The sequence below is a fragment of the Sapajus apella genome, unplaced genomic scaffold (assembly GCF_009761245.1).
Source record: "Sapajus apella isolate SASKATOON/1434 unplaced genomic scaffold, GSC_monkey_1.0 scaffold43, whole genome shotgun sequence".
Classification (NCBI taxonomy): domain Eukaryota; kingdom Metazoa; phylum Chordata; class Mammalia; order Primates; family Cebidae; genus Sapajus; species Sapajus apella.
Window position 1 is genome coordinate 5,850,031 of NW_022436983.1, and position 15,006 is coordinate 5,865,036.

At 56.6% G+C, this 15,006-nt stretch overlaps 2 protein-coding genes across 9 annotated transcripts; one reads left to right on the plus strand and one right to left on the minus strand.

Annotated features, from left to right (window-relative positions):
- Positions 1-451: 451 nt before the first annotated feature.
- Positions 452-7,706, minus strand: FBXO2 (F-box protein 2). The gene is made up of 6 exons (XM_032300397.1): positions 7,193-7,706; positions 2,528-2,893; positions 1,996-2,125; positions 1,829-1,924; positions 1,146-1,284; positions 452-916 (listed from the first exon to the last, which is right to left on the minus strand). The coding sequence occupies exons 1-6, from the start codon at positions 7,212-7,214 to the stop codon at positions 782-784; spliced, it is 888 nt and encodes a 295-aa protein (XP_032156288.1). The 5' UTR covers positions 7,215-7,706; the 3' UTR covers positions 452-781.
- FBXO44 (F-box protein 44) lies at positions 7,348-14,966 on the plus strand. 8 transcript variants are annotated; one of them, XM_032300390.1, is made up of 7 exons: positions 7,348-7,445; positions 8,680-8,974; positions 10,973-11,099; positions 11,240-11,335; positions 11,443-11,578; positions 13,837-14,015; positions 14,673-14,966. In XM_032300390.1, exons 2-6 carry the CDS (start codon positions 8,710-8,712, stop codon positions 13,978-13,980), a joined length of 768 nt encoding a protein of 255 aa, XP_032156281.1. In that variant the 5' UTR covers positions 7,348-7,445; positions 8,680-8,709; the 3' UTR covers positions 13,981-14,015; positions 14,673-14,966. The 8 variants fall into 8 exon arrangements, with proteins under 8 accessions (XP_032156281.1, XP_032156282.1, XP_032156280.1 ...); XM_032300391.1 differs by having other exon boundaries at positions 14,678-14,966; XM_032300389.1 differs by having other exon boundaries at positions 13,837-14,966.
- Positions 14,967-15,006: the final 40 nt, after the last annotated feature.

Below are 15,006 nucleotides of genomic sequence, written 5' to 3' on the forward strand. Positions count from 1 at the left end.
CACGCCTATCTACTGCCGGCCTCTGCCCCTCCAGGCAGCTGGGGGAGGGTGGAGGCAGGGCTGCTCAGGAGTCTACTCACATGCTGCTATTTGTCACCCAGGCCCTGAGAACTGGTACACCCCCTACCCCACTCTGCATGTAGTAAAGGATGGGGGATGGTAGCAGGGCCTAGGATAATCGCTGGACCAAGAGAGGCCTGGAGGGCAGCCCCCCTGACATGCCCTATTCTGGCCTCTGGGCAGCTTGGGTGTCTGTCAGGCGCCAGGCCCAGCTCAACCCTCCTCACTCTCACAATCCCAGCTTTGTCCTGCCTGGCATGGCTGGGCTCAGCTGGCTCCATACTGGCCAAGGGCCGCTGGAAACCAGAGCAGCTGGAGCCCCACCAAGTATTTTTCCAGGCTGAGCCGGGGGCCCTCAGGAGACAGAAAAGGACGGGAAGGGAGCAGTGTTCATTCAGCCACTTGTTCATCCACTCCTTCCTTGGACAAATAATATTTATTGAGAGCCCACTTTGTGGCAGGCACTGTGCTACGTGCAGGGGATTCAGCAGTGCGTCCAGTCAAGCCCACACCCTCCCGGATCTACATTCTAGAAGCCGGCTATCTAAGCAAACCTATACCAACAAAACCTCTCTCCCGCACCGTTCCGCTCTGGGGCTGGGCTTGGAGCAAGAGGATGTGTGGTCTGGGGAAGGTGAGGACGCTAGGGACTAAGTGAAGACCTATCCATCCCCGGCCTGTGCCCCTCCAGGCAGGTGGGGGAGGGTGGAGGCAGGGCTGCTCAGGGTTCTACCCACACGCTGCTGTTGGTCACCCGGGCCCCGAACCAGCCCTTCCAGTAGACGGAGTCCTGCCCCCCGTGCTCGAAGCGGACGAAGCGGACGCCCGGCCCGTAGTCAGTGAAGGTGTGGGAGATCTGGGGGCGGAGGTAGCGAGAGTCAGCCTCCGAGGTCCTGACGCCTCTCCTGCCGCCCCATCCCGGCACACTCGCACCCCGCTCGGTTTCTCTGCAGTACCGAGCTCTCTCCACCACCCGGTGACTACCTCGGCCCTGCACAGCGCCGGCGCACCGTGGGCGGGGTCTCCTAAAGCCACGCCCCTCGTGTCCGGACCACGCCCCTCCACCCTGGGCTCCCCAGGCTTACTTCCATCCAGCCTCCGCCGTCACTGTCTTGGGGCACTGCCACCTGCCCGCTGCTGAATTCGGCCAGCACATCCTCGTGCTCGGACAGTAGCTTCACAGTGAGCTCGTAGAGGCAGCCAGCGTCGCTGCGGCCAGAGTACCTGACCAAAGGGAGAGAGCGAGTGGGGGGGTGGGGGGGCATGGCTTCAGCACTGCTGATCTCGCCCTGGAGATGGGGATTTCCACAGAAGTGCTCCTGAGCGCCCAGCATCCCTGTCGGCCAGTACTGCCAATGCTCCCAGCTTACAGATAAGGAAAACGAGGCCAGCAAGAGAAAGTGACAGCCCAAGAGCCAAACAAAAGGACTAAATTCCAGGTCGGCCAGATCCCAGCCTGGGGCTGAAGCCAGTCCAGAGTATCCTTTGGTTGGACCGCAGACTGACTTTGAAATACATACATTACATATATACAAACATATATATGTGCATATATTTGCCAACATTTAAAACTCAGGAGGGGAGGTGGGCTTCCAGGTTCTCCTGACAACTCAGAAGCTGTCAACTCTTGCAGATCCGTGGCCCACGTGGCCTCAACCCCTGCAGTGGGGAGGCAGCACCCCGAGGTGGGGGTGGGAGGTCCCCAGTTGGCTCACCCTCTGCCTTACCCCGCTCCTCCCAGCCCCATGCCACCTCAGGACTCTCTCACCAGTCCTTCACCACGATGGCCGGCTGAGTCGTATCCAGCAGCTCCTCCCAGTAGCCCTCCGCCTGCAGGTCAATGATCTGCGCTTTGCGGCACCACCTGGGAGAACTGGAGTTAGGACAGAGCGAACGCCCTCCCCACCACCCTCTCCTCCACCCCCTTCTCCTTACTCAAAGGAGGAGGCGAAGTACTTCTTGACGCTCTCATCATGGGTGAACTCCACCCCACTGTCTCCAGGCAGCTCCTCCACCCTCCAGCCGTCCCCACCATGCTCCACGTCACACCAGCCCTCCAAGTCCTCTGTAGGGACACGACAGCCCCACCCTGGTCACCCAGTCCCTGGTAAGGCTGTAGAAGGCTGGCTCTTGCCACTATGTGGAGGGGGACAGGGCAAAGGCGGCACTTGGTGTCCGGGTGGGCAGATGATTAATGAAAGGGTGGACCAGTGGGCACTGCCTGAATCTGCCTCCCGGGAGGCGTGTCCTCCATCCTGCCCTGCCCCAGCTAGCTAAGGGTGGGAGGACCTGGCAGAGAGACCCCAGGGCGCAGACAGCCAGAGAGCCATAGTAAGACAGCCTTGGGGCTACTCAGTGCTGGCACCTAGCCAGGCGTTTTCTCCGATTCCTCCCTCAAAGCCAGCCGGCGCCGTTTCGCCCATTTCGCAGCAGGGGAAGCTGAGCTTGCGCGGCACCGGCCTCTCACCTTCCCCGCACGGGTTGCGCAGCAGGTTGCGGCGCCGCTTGCTGAGGAAGTAGAACCGCTGCCAGTGGTCGCACTCCTCCTCCGCGCCGCCCTCAGGCACCAGCCCCTCCTGCTGGCACTTGAGCAGCCACAGCGGGGCGCCGTCCACCAGCTCCTTCCAGCGCAGGCACACCAGGCGGCACGCCTGCACCAGCTCGGCGGCCGGGAGCGCGGCCAGCACGCGCAGCAGCAGCGGCTCGGGCAGCTCGTCCAGGTACGCGGCCGCAGCCTCCTCCTCCTCCTCCTGGTCCTCCAGCCGCTCCTCCTCGGCGCTCACCTCCTCCGGCTGTTCCTCCGGGCTTGCCTCCTCCGGCTGGCCCACGTTCTCTGCAGGTAGGCGTGGGTGGGTGGCTGTGACTCCCGCACGCTGTCCCCCTCCAGGCCCCAGGACTACAATGTACCTGTATCCTCCCCCACCCACCGTGGGACAATCCACAGCTGGGGCTGGAGATTCCGTGACTCCAGACTGGTGTCCAAGGAGGAGGGCCACAGGGCCACACACCAACCCTGGATCAGCCCCCAAGTCCAAAGAGGTGCCTGTTTCCTCAGCTGGACCAGTAAACTCCAGGCTTGGGCAGATACATAGCAGCAAGGATCATATTATTATTATTAATGACGTCTATCTATAGCACTGTCCTAACCCTTTCACACAGGAACTCCTTTCATTCTCCCAAGCACACTCTGAGATCCCTGCTCCCCTCACCTCCTCAGGAAGTCTTCCGGGACTTCTCCCATGACACCCCCCCACCCCCCCCCCCCCCCCCACCCCACCCCACCCCCACACAGCCGTTCCAAGCTTTTTTCCTGGGGTGTGATCCTGTGATAAACACCTGTCTCTGGCCTCATGAGGTCTAGAACATGGTCTGGAAAACACAGCTTCATGCCCTGTGCCGGGCTCTGGCACCTTGCCTGGTTTGTTGTCAGGAGCTTATGTGTTGGGCTACTCAACAAGTGTTAGGGACTGTCCAAAGCATTTCAACTTCATTTGCTCTTTAAATTCTCATACCAGCTGGGCGCCGTGGCTCTTGCCCTTAATTCCAGCACTTTGGGAGGCTGAGACAAGCAGATCACAAGGTCAGGAGTTCAAGACCAGCCTGACCAATATTGTGAAACCCTGTCTCTACTAAAAATATTTAAAAATTTTAGCCAGGCATAGCGGTGCACACCTGTAATCCCAGCTACTTTTATGAGGCTGAAGGAGGAGAATCGCTTGAACCCAGGAGGCGGAGGTTGTAGTCAGCCGAGATCGTGCCACTGCACTCCAGCCTGGGAGACGGAGATTCCATCTCAAAAAAAAAAAAAAACAGAAAGTAAAAGTAAATCCTCATAAAGGACTGCTCTTATTGCGGTCCTTTTTTCTTTTTTTCTTTTTTTTTTTTTTTTGAGATGGAGTTTCACTCTTGTTGTTCAGGCTGGAGTTCAATGGCTTGATCTCCGCTCACCGTAACCTCTGCCTCCTGGATTCAAGCAATTCTCCTGCCTCAGCCTCCCAAGTAGCTGGGACTACAGCCAAGCGCCACCATGCCCAGCTAATTTTTTGTGCTTTTAATAGAGACAGGGTTTCTCCATGTTGGTCACGCTGGTCTCAAACTCTCGACCTCCGGTGATCCACGCACCTCGGCCTCCCAAAGTGCTGGGATTACAGGCATGAGCCACTGTGCCCAGCCTGCGGTCCTTATTTCACTGATCAGGAAACTAAGGCACAAAGAGGTGAAACAGCCCAGGATCACATAGCTAATCAGTGGTTGGAGCCTGGATTTGAACCCAGACAGTCTGACTCCAGAGCCATCTTAAATCATCACAGCCTCCACAAAATAATTCACTGAATTAGTAGGCAGTGTTAGGATTTTGACTTTTCTAGTTTGTTGTTTTTGTTTTGAGATGGAGTCTTGCTCTGTCATCCAGGCTGGAGAGCAGTGGTGCAATCTCTACTCACTAAAACCTCTGCCTCCCAGTTCAAGCGATTCTTCTGCCTCAGCCTCCCAAGTAGCTGGGATTACAGGCATGTGCCACCACGCCTGGCTAATTTTTGTTTTTGTTTTTTTGAGACAAAATCTCGCTCAGTCGCCAGGCGCCAGGCTGGAGTGCAGTAGCGCAATCTCGGCTCACTACAACCTCCACTTCCCGGGTCCAAGCAATTCTCCTGCCTCAGCCTCCCCAGTAGCTGGGACTACAGATGCACACCACCACGCCCAGCTAATTTTTCTTTTTGTATTTTTAGTAGAGACGGGGTTTCCCCATGTTGGCCAAGATGGTTCGATCTCTTGACCTCAGGTGATCCACCCTCCTCGACCTTCCAAAGTGCTAGGATTACAGGAGTGAGCCATCTCGCCCAGACAACTTTTCTTTTTAAAGATGCAGTCTCACTATGTTGCCTAGGCTGGCCTCCAACTCCTGGACTCAAGCAATCCTCCTGCCTCGGCCTCCCAAAGTGCTGGGATTACAGTCATGTTCCACCACACCCAGGCCAGGATTTTGACTTTGCAAGTGCAAATGCTCAGGCTCAGGGATGAAGTGACTTGTTGACGGACACATTGCCAGGATTTAGGGAAGGGGACATGGGACCTGAGGCCTTCAGGGTAGGGAGAACAGAGCCGAGAGACCCAGCTATTGTGTGACTTGGGGATGAGGAGGGACTCATTAAAAGAAACTGTATCAAGCAAGGAGAGGACATAGGGGCTTGGGGAAGGAAACTTTCTCCACCTCTTCTTTCCCCTCCCCTAGCCCTCAGTTCTCTCATTTATAAAATGGGGGTAATCATTGTGCCAGGGCATACAGACATGACAGATGTCCGAATCCCCTGAGGAGGGAGGTAAGGGCCTTCTGAATTGTAAAGAGGTGGGCGGATGTCACGCGGCAGCCGGACTGTCTCTTGGATCCCAGTCGGCTTCAGCTGGGCCGTCACAGCCCTGAGTAAATGGACGCCGAGTGCCCCAGATGCCTGGATGAGGGAGAGCCAGTGAGGAGACAGGGCCACTCTGGGTGATCAGGGAGACCACAGCTCTCAGATCTACGAACGCAGAGTTCCTGAGGGCTAGGCCCGGGAGAGCCAAGGCAGTGGTGGGCACAGTCCAGGCACTGGGGAAGGGGACAGGTGGCAGGGCCCAGATCCAAGTCTCCAGGCCCACCAGCCCCTAACCTCCTCACATGCAGCCTTTCCTCCCTGCCCAGCACACAGTCAGGCCCTTGAGAGCTTTCTGAGCCCAGAGCACACAGTGAGCCCTCAGTCTTCCTGAGTGAACCTCATTGAACACAGCACTTCTCCTTCCTTGTTAGCTTTTTTTTTTTTCTTTGGCCACATCTTTATGATGTGAGGATTTACACCTACCCCTTTGGCAAAGAGGAAACGGAGACCAAAAGGGGCTTAATGGCTTCCCCCAGACCACATCACAGAACAGCGGGAAGACAGAGGAAAAGGTCTGAAGCCATATTACCTGCCCATGAAAATGCCCTCAGCTCTCTGGGGAGCTGGGCCCAGTGTCCTCACCTCTTCAATCCTCCCCCTCCCCGGCCCTGGCCCCAGTGGACACCTGATGCTCCCCGAAAGGTGCACCTCACCCAGTCCCCTCTTCTGGCCCCGGGGCCTGGCACTAGAGTCCCCAGATCCAATTACAGTTCCCCCCACCCTCCCTCTTGCACACACAACTCCCCACATTGTAGCTGGCGGAAAGTTATCTGACCCGTGGAAGCTGCCTGCCTGCAAGGCTGATTCACTCACCTGGATTGGGCCCCAGAGTCCAGGGAATAGCTGAGCCCTGGGAAAAAGCAGGAGCCAGTTCTGTAGCCCTACAGAGGGTGTGGCCAGAAGGCCAGGGATTGGGAGCAAGGGCTGCAGGCGCTGGTATTTTCATGGTTGGAGGTGGGGGGTGGTTTTGGGAGCCTGAGCTTCCATCAGTCTGTTTGCCACCGCCTACCCCAAGCAATGCCCACCCCCAGCTGGACCTGATGAGGAAAGAGTGGTGGCTGTCTGCAGGCAGGTCTTGTTCCCATCCTGACTCAGCAGGCCCAGCAGGGAGTTGGAGGTATGGGGGTGGGGGGTCTTGGGTGCCAGAGAGGATGACTGGGCAGTCTGGGAGGGCCCGGAGCACCAGCCAGAGCTGCCCCCAACGCTCCCTCACCGCTGGCCCGGTCCTCACAAGGCATCTCACCACCCGGAGGAGGGGAAGCCCTTCCAGGCAAGAGAGCTCAGGAGGAAGGCAGGGATAGGTGAAGCCAGGCCAGGGACCCAAAGGAACCCACGGGGATCCAGGCGGCCCCAGAGCCAGAGCGGGCACATGGCAGAGCTGATGGAAGAAAAGGCTTGCAACCTCCGTCCCAGACGCTTCCCAGGCCCCCGCCAGACAGAAAGCTGGAAGGCGGGAATGTGGGGGTCCTCCGGTGATACTTCCTGGCTAAATGGGACCCAGGAGTCCTCCCTCCCTGCCGGTCGCCTCTCATGGCCTCCCGCCAGACCGAGGTGGCAGAGAGATGTGCTCTTTGAAGATCGCCTCTAGGACTTTGCTGGCGTGAAAGTATGCCCGCCGGGTCTCGGGGGCCCCCTCGCGCTCTGACGCCCCTCTGTGCGGCGCTCGCCCGCCGACCCCGTCTCCCCTCCCCGCCGCAGCGAGCGGTGCAGACGGCGGCTACCTGGGTCACCGTCTCCGTCCATCGCTGCGGAGGGCGGTCGCTAGAGGAGGAGCCGGAGCGCTGCAGGCTGCAGGAGTCCCGGGGCGGTGAGTCCCGGCGCAGTCCGCGTCTGGGTCGGTCCCCGCGGCGGCGCCTCTTAAAGGCCCCCGCCCCGCCCCGCCTCTGGCACCGCGCCCAGCGGCCCCGCAGTCCCAGCAGCCGGCCCGAGGCCCGGGGCTGCAGGTTCCTCAGTGGACCTAGGAGGCTGGGAAAGGTCAGGATTGGGTTATGTTAAATTGGGGAGGGGTCCGATTTGGGGCATCTCCCAGCTCGCTCCTGGAGGGCTGCTGGGAGGAGGCGGCGAGGGGAGGCAGGGAGAGGCTGGGTCAGGCTGAGGGTGCGGGGCGGGTGGCCCAGATGGAGTCGGGGGGTAGGAGGCGCTTTCCGCCCCACCCCCACCCCAGGTAATTTTCCTACGCCACGGTCGGGGGCGCGTCCCTGGCCCCGCGCAGGGCGGCGCGGCGCGGGGGGGGCGGGGCCTGGCGGGCTGGGGCGGGGCCTAACTTCCCGGGCGAGCGCAGGCCCAGTTGGTGAAGCCCGGGAGGCTCAGCGGATAGTGCCGCGACGGCCGAGCACAGGTGACTGGCCTGAGGGGGCATGGGGGGCGCTGGGGAGGGCGTGCGGTCCGGCAGGGGCTGCCGGGAGGGCTCCTGGGTTCCCAGTCGCGCCGCAGTTGCCGAGGAAGGCCTGGCACCGACCAGGCCCAGGCCGCCGAGCTTGCCCGGGCTGCGCTACGCGGCCGCGAACCCGGGCTGGGGTCGCCACCGATGTACAGACGTCCGAGCCCAGACTTTGGGGGAGGGGGACATCTTAAAGCACAGCGTGGGAAGGGGAGGCTGCAGGCGCGCTGGCGGACTTCAGGCAGGAGGAGCCCAACCGCGGGGCTGGGGGTGGGGGTGGGGGTGGGGAGATAGAAAGGGCCTTTCCCTGTCGCCGACCCTCTTGTCACTCCCAGCTAGGCAGGTCTTTTTTTCTGAGATCTTGAGAAGCTGGCTGCAGCCTTTTGGACCTCCGCGAGAGGCAGTGATAATTAGCGCCCTCCTCCCATCACCTTCCGAGGATGGGAGAGAGGATGGTGACGGCACAGGAGGCCTGGGGTGCTCTGCCGGGCTTCGCATTACATCCCCATTGACTGTCTGGCCTACTGAAAAAGGCTGGCCCTGGAATCACAGAAGATCCGGGCTCCTGCCTCCTCTACGTTTATGTTTGTTTGACCTTGGGCACTGCTTTCCACCTCTTGTGGGAGGCCAGAGAAAAAAAATGACAGCTTGGCTTTTATTAGAGCACCTGATGTGTCCCAAGCCCCTTGGACGGCCCCAGTGACCCCTGGAGGTAAAGCACCCATTTACAGAGAAGGAAACTGAGGCTGGGAGAGACACCATGAGTCTCCTGAGATAAAGGGCAGAGCAGGGATGAGGGATGAGGCCTGCAGCATAGCTTTTCAACAGCCACAGGAGGGTGTCCAGAAGCCACCAGCCATGGCCGTGGGAAACATCAACGAGCTGCCGGAGAACATCCTGCTGGAGCTGTTCACGCACGTGCCGGCCCGCCAGCTGCTTGTGAACTGCCGCCTGGTCTGCAGCCTCTGGCGGGACCTCATTGACCTGGTGACCCTCTGGAAACGCAAATGCCTGCGAGAGGGCTTCATCACCGAGGACTGGGACCAGCCTGTGGCCGACTGGAAGATCTTCTACTTCCTACGGAGCCTGCATAGGAACCTTCTGCACAACCCCTGCGCTGAAGGTGGGATACAGGCCGGGTCTGGCATGCCCCCAGTACACACACTGTCATGACACCAAGTAATATGTATTGAGCACTTAGTATAAGCCAGGTACTTGGATGGTTTAACTCCTTTCTCCTCTCACAGTTGCCCGAAGAGGTGGGTACTGATAGTGCACACATTTTTCAGATGGGCAGACTGAGGCCAAGAGTGGAGTTTCTTATTCTATTTTTTTTTCTCTCTCTTTTTTTGAGATAGAGTTTCACTCTGTCACCCAGGCTGGAGTGCAGTGGTGCAATCTTGGCTCACTGTAACCTCTGTCTCCTGGGTTCAAGCAATTCTGCCCCAGCCTCCCAAGTAGCTGGGATTACAGGCATGCACCATTATGCCTGGATAATTATTTTGGGGTTTTTTTGTTGTTCTTTTTGTTTTTTTTTGAGACAGAGTCTCGCTCTGTTGCCCAGGCTGGAGTGCAATGTTGCGATCTTGACTCACTGCAACCTCTGCCTCCCGGGTTCAAGTGATTCTCCTGCCTCAGCCTCCTGAGCAGCTGGGATTACAGGTGCCCGCCTGTAACACGCCCAGCTAATTTTGTGTATATTTAGTAGAGACAGGGTTTCACCATGTTGACCAGGCTGGTCTCAAACTCCTGGCCTCAAGTGATGCGCCTGCCTTCGCCTCACTAAGTGCTGGGATTACACATGTGAGCCACCACGCCCAGCCTCTTATTCTACTCGTAAGATTATTTCTTCAGTGACCTTTCCTAGGAAAAGGAATGTTGGCCAACTGGGACGAATTATTCTCAAGACACAGCCAGGGCCACTGCACTCCAGTCTGGGCAACAGAGCAAGACTCTGTCTCAAAAAAAAAAAAAAAAAAAAAAGCAGCAACACAAGGCCAGGAAGGTCAGACCCATAATTTGTTTCCGGGCTCCAGGGTTGGTCCTACTGACACAGTCCCCAGAGGGCCAAAGGGGTTTTGCTTGTGGGAGAAGAATGGGAGATCCAGCCTTCTTCCCAGTATGTTACAACAGGTAAAGCAAGGCTTCTACAGCTCCTTGCTTGCTGGGTTGTCAGGTAGACACTGGGATGGGATGGGAACCTCGTTTTCCACAACATGACCAAATTCTGGAGCAAAATGATAATAAAACAACTCCTCCAAGCTATGCATGAGCCAAATCTGGCTAAAGCATTAAGAATTGTTTTATGCCGGGCACGATGGCTCATGCCTGTAATCCTAGAACTTTGGGAGGCCAAGGCGGGTGGATCACCTGAGGTCAGGAGTTCAAGACCCGCCTGGCCAACATGGTGAAACCCTGTCTCTACTAAAAATACAAAAATTAGCCAGGCATGGTATATTAGCAGGCGCCTATAACCCCAGCTAGTCAGGAGGCTGAAGCAGGAGAATTGCTTGAACCCGGGAGGTAGAGGTTGCGGTAAGCCGAGATTGCGCCATTGCACTCCAGCCTAGGCAACAAAAGCGAAACTCCGTCTCAAAAAAAAAAAAAAAATAAGGATCATTTTCACATTTTTAAAGGGTCATAAAAAAAGAAGAGGAAACAACAAAAAACTATGCAGTAAAGATAATATGTAGCCCACAGACCTAAAATATTTTGGCACTTTGCCAAAAAGCCTCCCAGCCCCTGTTCTTACTCCAGCTTACAGAGGAGACAACCAAAGCTTAGAGAGGAAAAGCAATTGGCCCAAGGTCACACAGCGGAGTACTCGTCAAGCTGGGATTAGACCCACGTCTGTCTGGCCCACATCAGAGCGTTCACCATCACAGAAGGTCTGGCCATCCGCATCACCATGTGTCTCAGGGCCCCCAGGGAAATTACCTTCCTGTGCCTTTGACACAGAAAGCACCTAGGACTCGGTGGGCACTGTGATCCTCAGCGTCCCACAGCACGGGGCTTGAGGGCAGCCGCCAAGATGCAAGCAGAGGAGCAGGGAGGAAGGGGGATGGGGAGAAGGTGGCCACGGAGGGGCTTCCCTTCAGTGTGAACTCTGCTTTTCCACCAGAGGGGTTCGAGTTCTGGAGCCTGGACGTGAATGGAGGCGATGAGTGGAAGGTGGAGGATTTCTCGAAAGACCAGAGGAAGGAATTCCCCAATGACAAGGTCAAGAAATACTTCGTGACTTCATATTAGTAAGATTCGGGGACTTGGGTCGGGGAAAGCCCAAATCAGTTTATCCTGGGGTCTCTCCTACCCCAGGAAGGGGCAGTCCTAGACCCTCACTGCCCTAGTGGTGGGCCCCAGCCCCTCCCACCCCTCTGCCTGCCCCCAGCACCTGCCTCAAGTCCCAGGTGGTGGACCTCAAGGCTGAAGGGTATTGGGAGGAGCTGATGGATAACACACGGCCGGACATCGAGGTCAAGGACTGGTGAGTGCCTGGGGCGAGGGTCTGGGGGGGGGCATGCCACTCAGGCGCCCCACCCCTGCCCTGCCCCCAATCTTCGAGGCCCTGATGGGCCCTCCCACTCCCTGCAGGTTCGCAGCCAGGCCAGACTGCGGGTCAAAGTACCAGCTGTGCGTTCAGCTCCTGTCATCCGCTCACGCGCCTCTGGGGACCTTCCAGCCAGACCCGGCGACCATCCAGCAGAAGAGCGATGCCAAGTGGAGGGAGGTGCGCGGGTCTGGGAGGCAGGGGCAGAGGCAGATCATCCAAGGCTGAGGCTGCAGTCAGATGGGCCTAGGTTCAGATCCAAGCTCTGTGCTTTCTCACCTGTGCTTCCAATGCTCTGGGCTTCACTCACTGCTTCTATAAAACAGGTATATAGTGCTTCCCTCATAGAGCTCCGAAAGAAATGATGAAATGATGCTGGTGAAGCCAGAGCCAAAAAATATTTCAAAACGTTGGCCAGGTGTGGTGGCTCACGCCTGTAATCCCAACACTTTGGGAGGCCGAGGAGGCCGGATCACCTGAGGTCAGGAGTTTGAGACCAGCCTGGCCAATGTGGAGAAACCCCATCTCTACTAAAAACACAAAATTAGCTAGGTGTGGTGGCACATGCCTGTAATCTCAGCTCCTTGGGAGGCAGAGGCAGGAGAATTGCTTGAACCCGGGAGGTGGAGGTTGTAGTGAGCCAAGATTGCGCCACTGCACTCCAGCCTGGGCAACAAGAGCAAAACTCCATCTCAAAAAAAAAAAAAAATTCCAAAAGGTTGACAGTTAGTAATTACTAATATTGATTATTATTGTTTTCTAGACTTGGGTCAGCAAATTTGTTTGTTTTAATTTACTTAGTTTTAGGGACAGGGTCTCTGTCACCCAAGCTGGAGTGCAGTGGCACATTCATTGCTCACTACAGCCTCAAACTCTTAGGCTCAAGCCGTCTTCCTGCCTTAGCCTCCTGAGTAGCTGGGAATGCAGGTGCCTGCCACCACACCCAGCTAATTAAAAAAAATTTTTGCCGGGCGCGGTGGCTCAAGCCTGTAATCCCAGCACTTTGGGAGGCCGAGGCGGGTGGATCACGAGGTCAGGAGATCGAGACCATCCTGGTCAACATGGTGAAACCCCGTCTCTACTAAAAATACAAAAAATTAGCTGGGCATGGTGGCACGTGCCTGTAATCCCAGCTACTAAGGAGGCTGAGGCAGGAGAATTGCCTGAACCCAGGAGGCGGAGGTTGCAGTGAGCTGAGATCGCGCCATTGCACTCCAGCCTGGGTAACAAAAGCGAAACTCCGTCTCAAAAAAAAAAAAAAAAAAAAAAAAATTTTTTTTTTTTTACAAACGGAGTTTTGCTTTGTTGCCCAGGTGGATCTCGAACTCCTGGCCTCAAGGCATCCTCCCACCTCAGCCTCCCAAAGTGCTGAAACTACAGGCATGAGCCACTGTACTCAGCCCTAGCAAATGCTTTCTTAAAACGGCAGATATGAATATTTTAGACTTTGCAGGTCACACTCTGTCTGTCACAACTACTCAACTCTCCACAGCTTTAGACAAGATGGAAACAAATGGACGTGGCTGTGTTCCAGTAAAACTTTATTTATAAAAGCAGGCAGTGGGCCTGCGGGCCATCATTTTTCACCCCAGCCTTGTCCAGTAGAACTTTCTGTAGTGATAGAAATGGTCTGTGTCTACACTACCCAGTAAGGTAGCCAGTAGCTACATGTGACCACTGGTCAGTTAGTAAGAGCCAGTTCCAAGTGCAACTGAGTACCTTTTTTATTTCATGTAATTTTACTTAATTTTAACTTAAAGAATACACGTGCCCTGTGATGAAGGTATTGGATATCCTTTGGCAGCTTGCAATTTCTTTCCATTTCTTTGGGCTGAATGAATGACAGTCCCATGGAGTACACCAGCAGGATTTTGCTCCATTTTACAGATGAGGAAACTGAGGCACGGGGAAAGGCAGTGGTCTGTTCAAAATCACAGAGCTAGAGCTAGAACTCCATTCTGCTGAATTCTGGTCCAGCACCAAGAACTCAGCCCCTTCTTGTTCCCCTGTCCCCCTCAGGCAGTGCCACACTCAGGGTCAGCTCCCCCCAACGCAACGCCTTTTTTTTTTTTAAGGCTCGTTTTCTTTAATTTCTTTTGTATTTCAGAAACAGGGTCTCACTCTGTTGCCCAGGCTGGAGTGCAGTAGCGTGATCACAGCTCACTGCAGCCTTGACCTCCTGCCTCAACCTGTACTGCTACCTCAGCCTGCCTGGGACCACAGGCACATGCCACCATGCCTGGCTAATTTTTTTTTTTTTTCTTGTAGAGATGGTATCTCACTATCTCTGGTTTGCAACCAGACTGGTCACAAACTCCTGGACTCAAACAATCCTTCCACCTCCGCCTTCCAAAGTACTGGGATTCCAGGTGTGAGCCACCACACCCAGCCCAAGTCAGCTCCCTTGACCTCTCTCCCCGCTCTGCCTGTCCCACCAGGTCTCCCACACGTTCTCCAACTACCCGCCCGGCGTCCGCTACATCTGGTTTCAGCACGGCGGCGTGGACACTCACTACTGGGCCGGCTGGTACGGCCCGAGGGTCACCAACAGCAGCATCACCATCGGGCCCCCGCTGCCCTGACACCCCCTGAGCCCCCATCTGCTGAACCCTGACTGGTAAACTACTGCTGTCAGAAAAGGGCTGGGCTTGGGAAGGGGAGGTGGAGACCAGGCATCCCCAGACCTCTGACTTCACTCTTGCCCCCAGCAGCCTCTTGTTTGTGGAGCCTCTCAGTGTGGGTAGCCCTCTTGATGAATGATGGCCAGGGAAGCCTGCATGGGCCCCTTTCAGAGACAGGGCACCTGAGATGTGGGAGGTGCAGTGTGTTCCCCTGGGCCCCTCAGAGAGTTCAGCTTGGAGGCCAGCCTGGATCGCTCTCCCTCCCCCTCCTGGGACCATTCTCCCTGTGTTCCTTGAAGACCCTCAGAGCAGGGTCAGGCAACACATCTGGCAAGCTTGCAGCTGCCCTCATGGTGCAGGTGCAGGGAGGTGACTGTGTAACTCAGACTGATCTGGGAAGTGGAGGGCGGGCTCATGGGCCGTGCTCTGCCCCGTCTGCTGCTTGCAGTCTCTGGCTCTGCCTGCGTACTCAGAAGAGGTGGCTTCGGCTCAGAGGCTCAGTCCTGGTCTGAGATGGGCAGACCCAGGGTGGGGTGGAGTCCAGGATGGGTGTGGACTGTCCTCACTATCAGTGAAGCCCCAGAAGCTAGATGGGTACCAGGTGGGGGTCAAGTTCCCAGAGGACTGAGGTAATCCTGCACAGGATGTCCCAGGGCAGGTGGGGAGCAGGACAGGACCTGATGCTGACAGCCGGACACGTGAGCCCTGGATGAGCGCGGTAGGGGTTTCGAAGGATCGCCTGTCCACCTCCCAGATCCAGGCAAGGCCCCCTCTGGCTTGAAGAGTATTCCAAGCCTCCACCCCACCCCTAGAGCTGCCATTCCCAGGACCTCTCTATCCCACTCAGCCACCCTTGGAACTCACCTCTTGTCCTGTTGGAAGGACAGCAGTGTTCTCCTGACCTCACCCTACTGCATGCAGCCAAATAAAAGGTGTGCCCAGCCTAACCTGTGCCCTGTGGTTTCTGGAAGGAAAGGCAGACTTTAG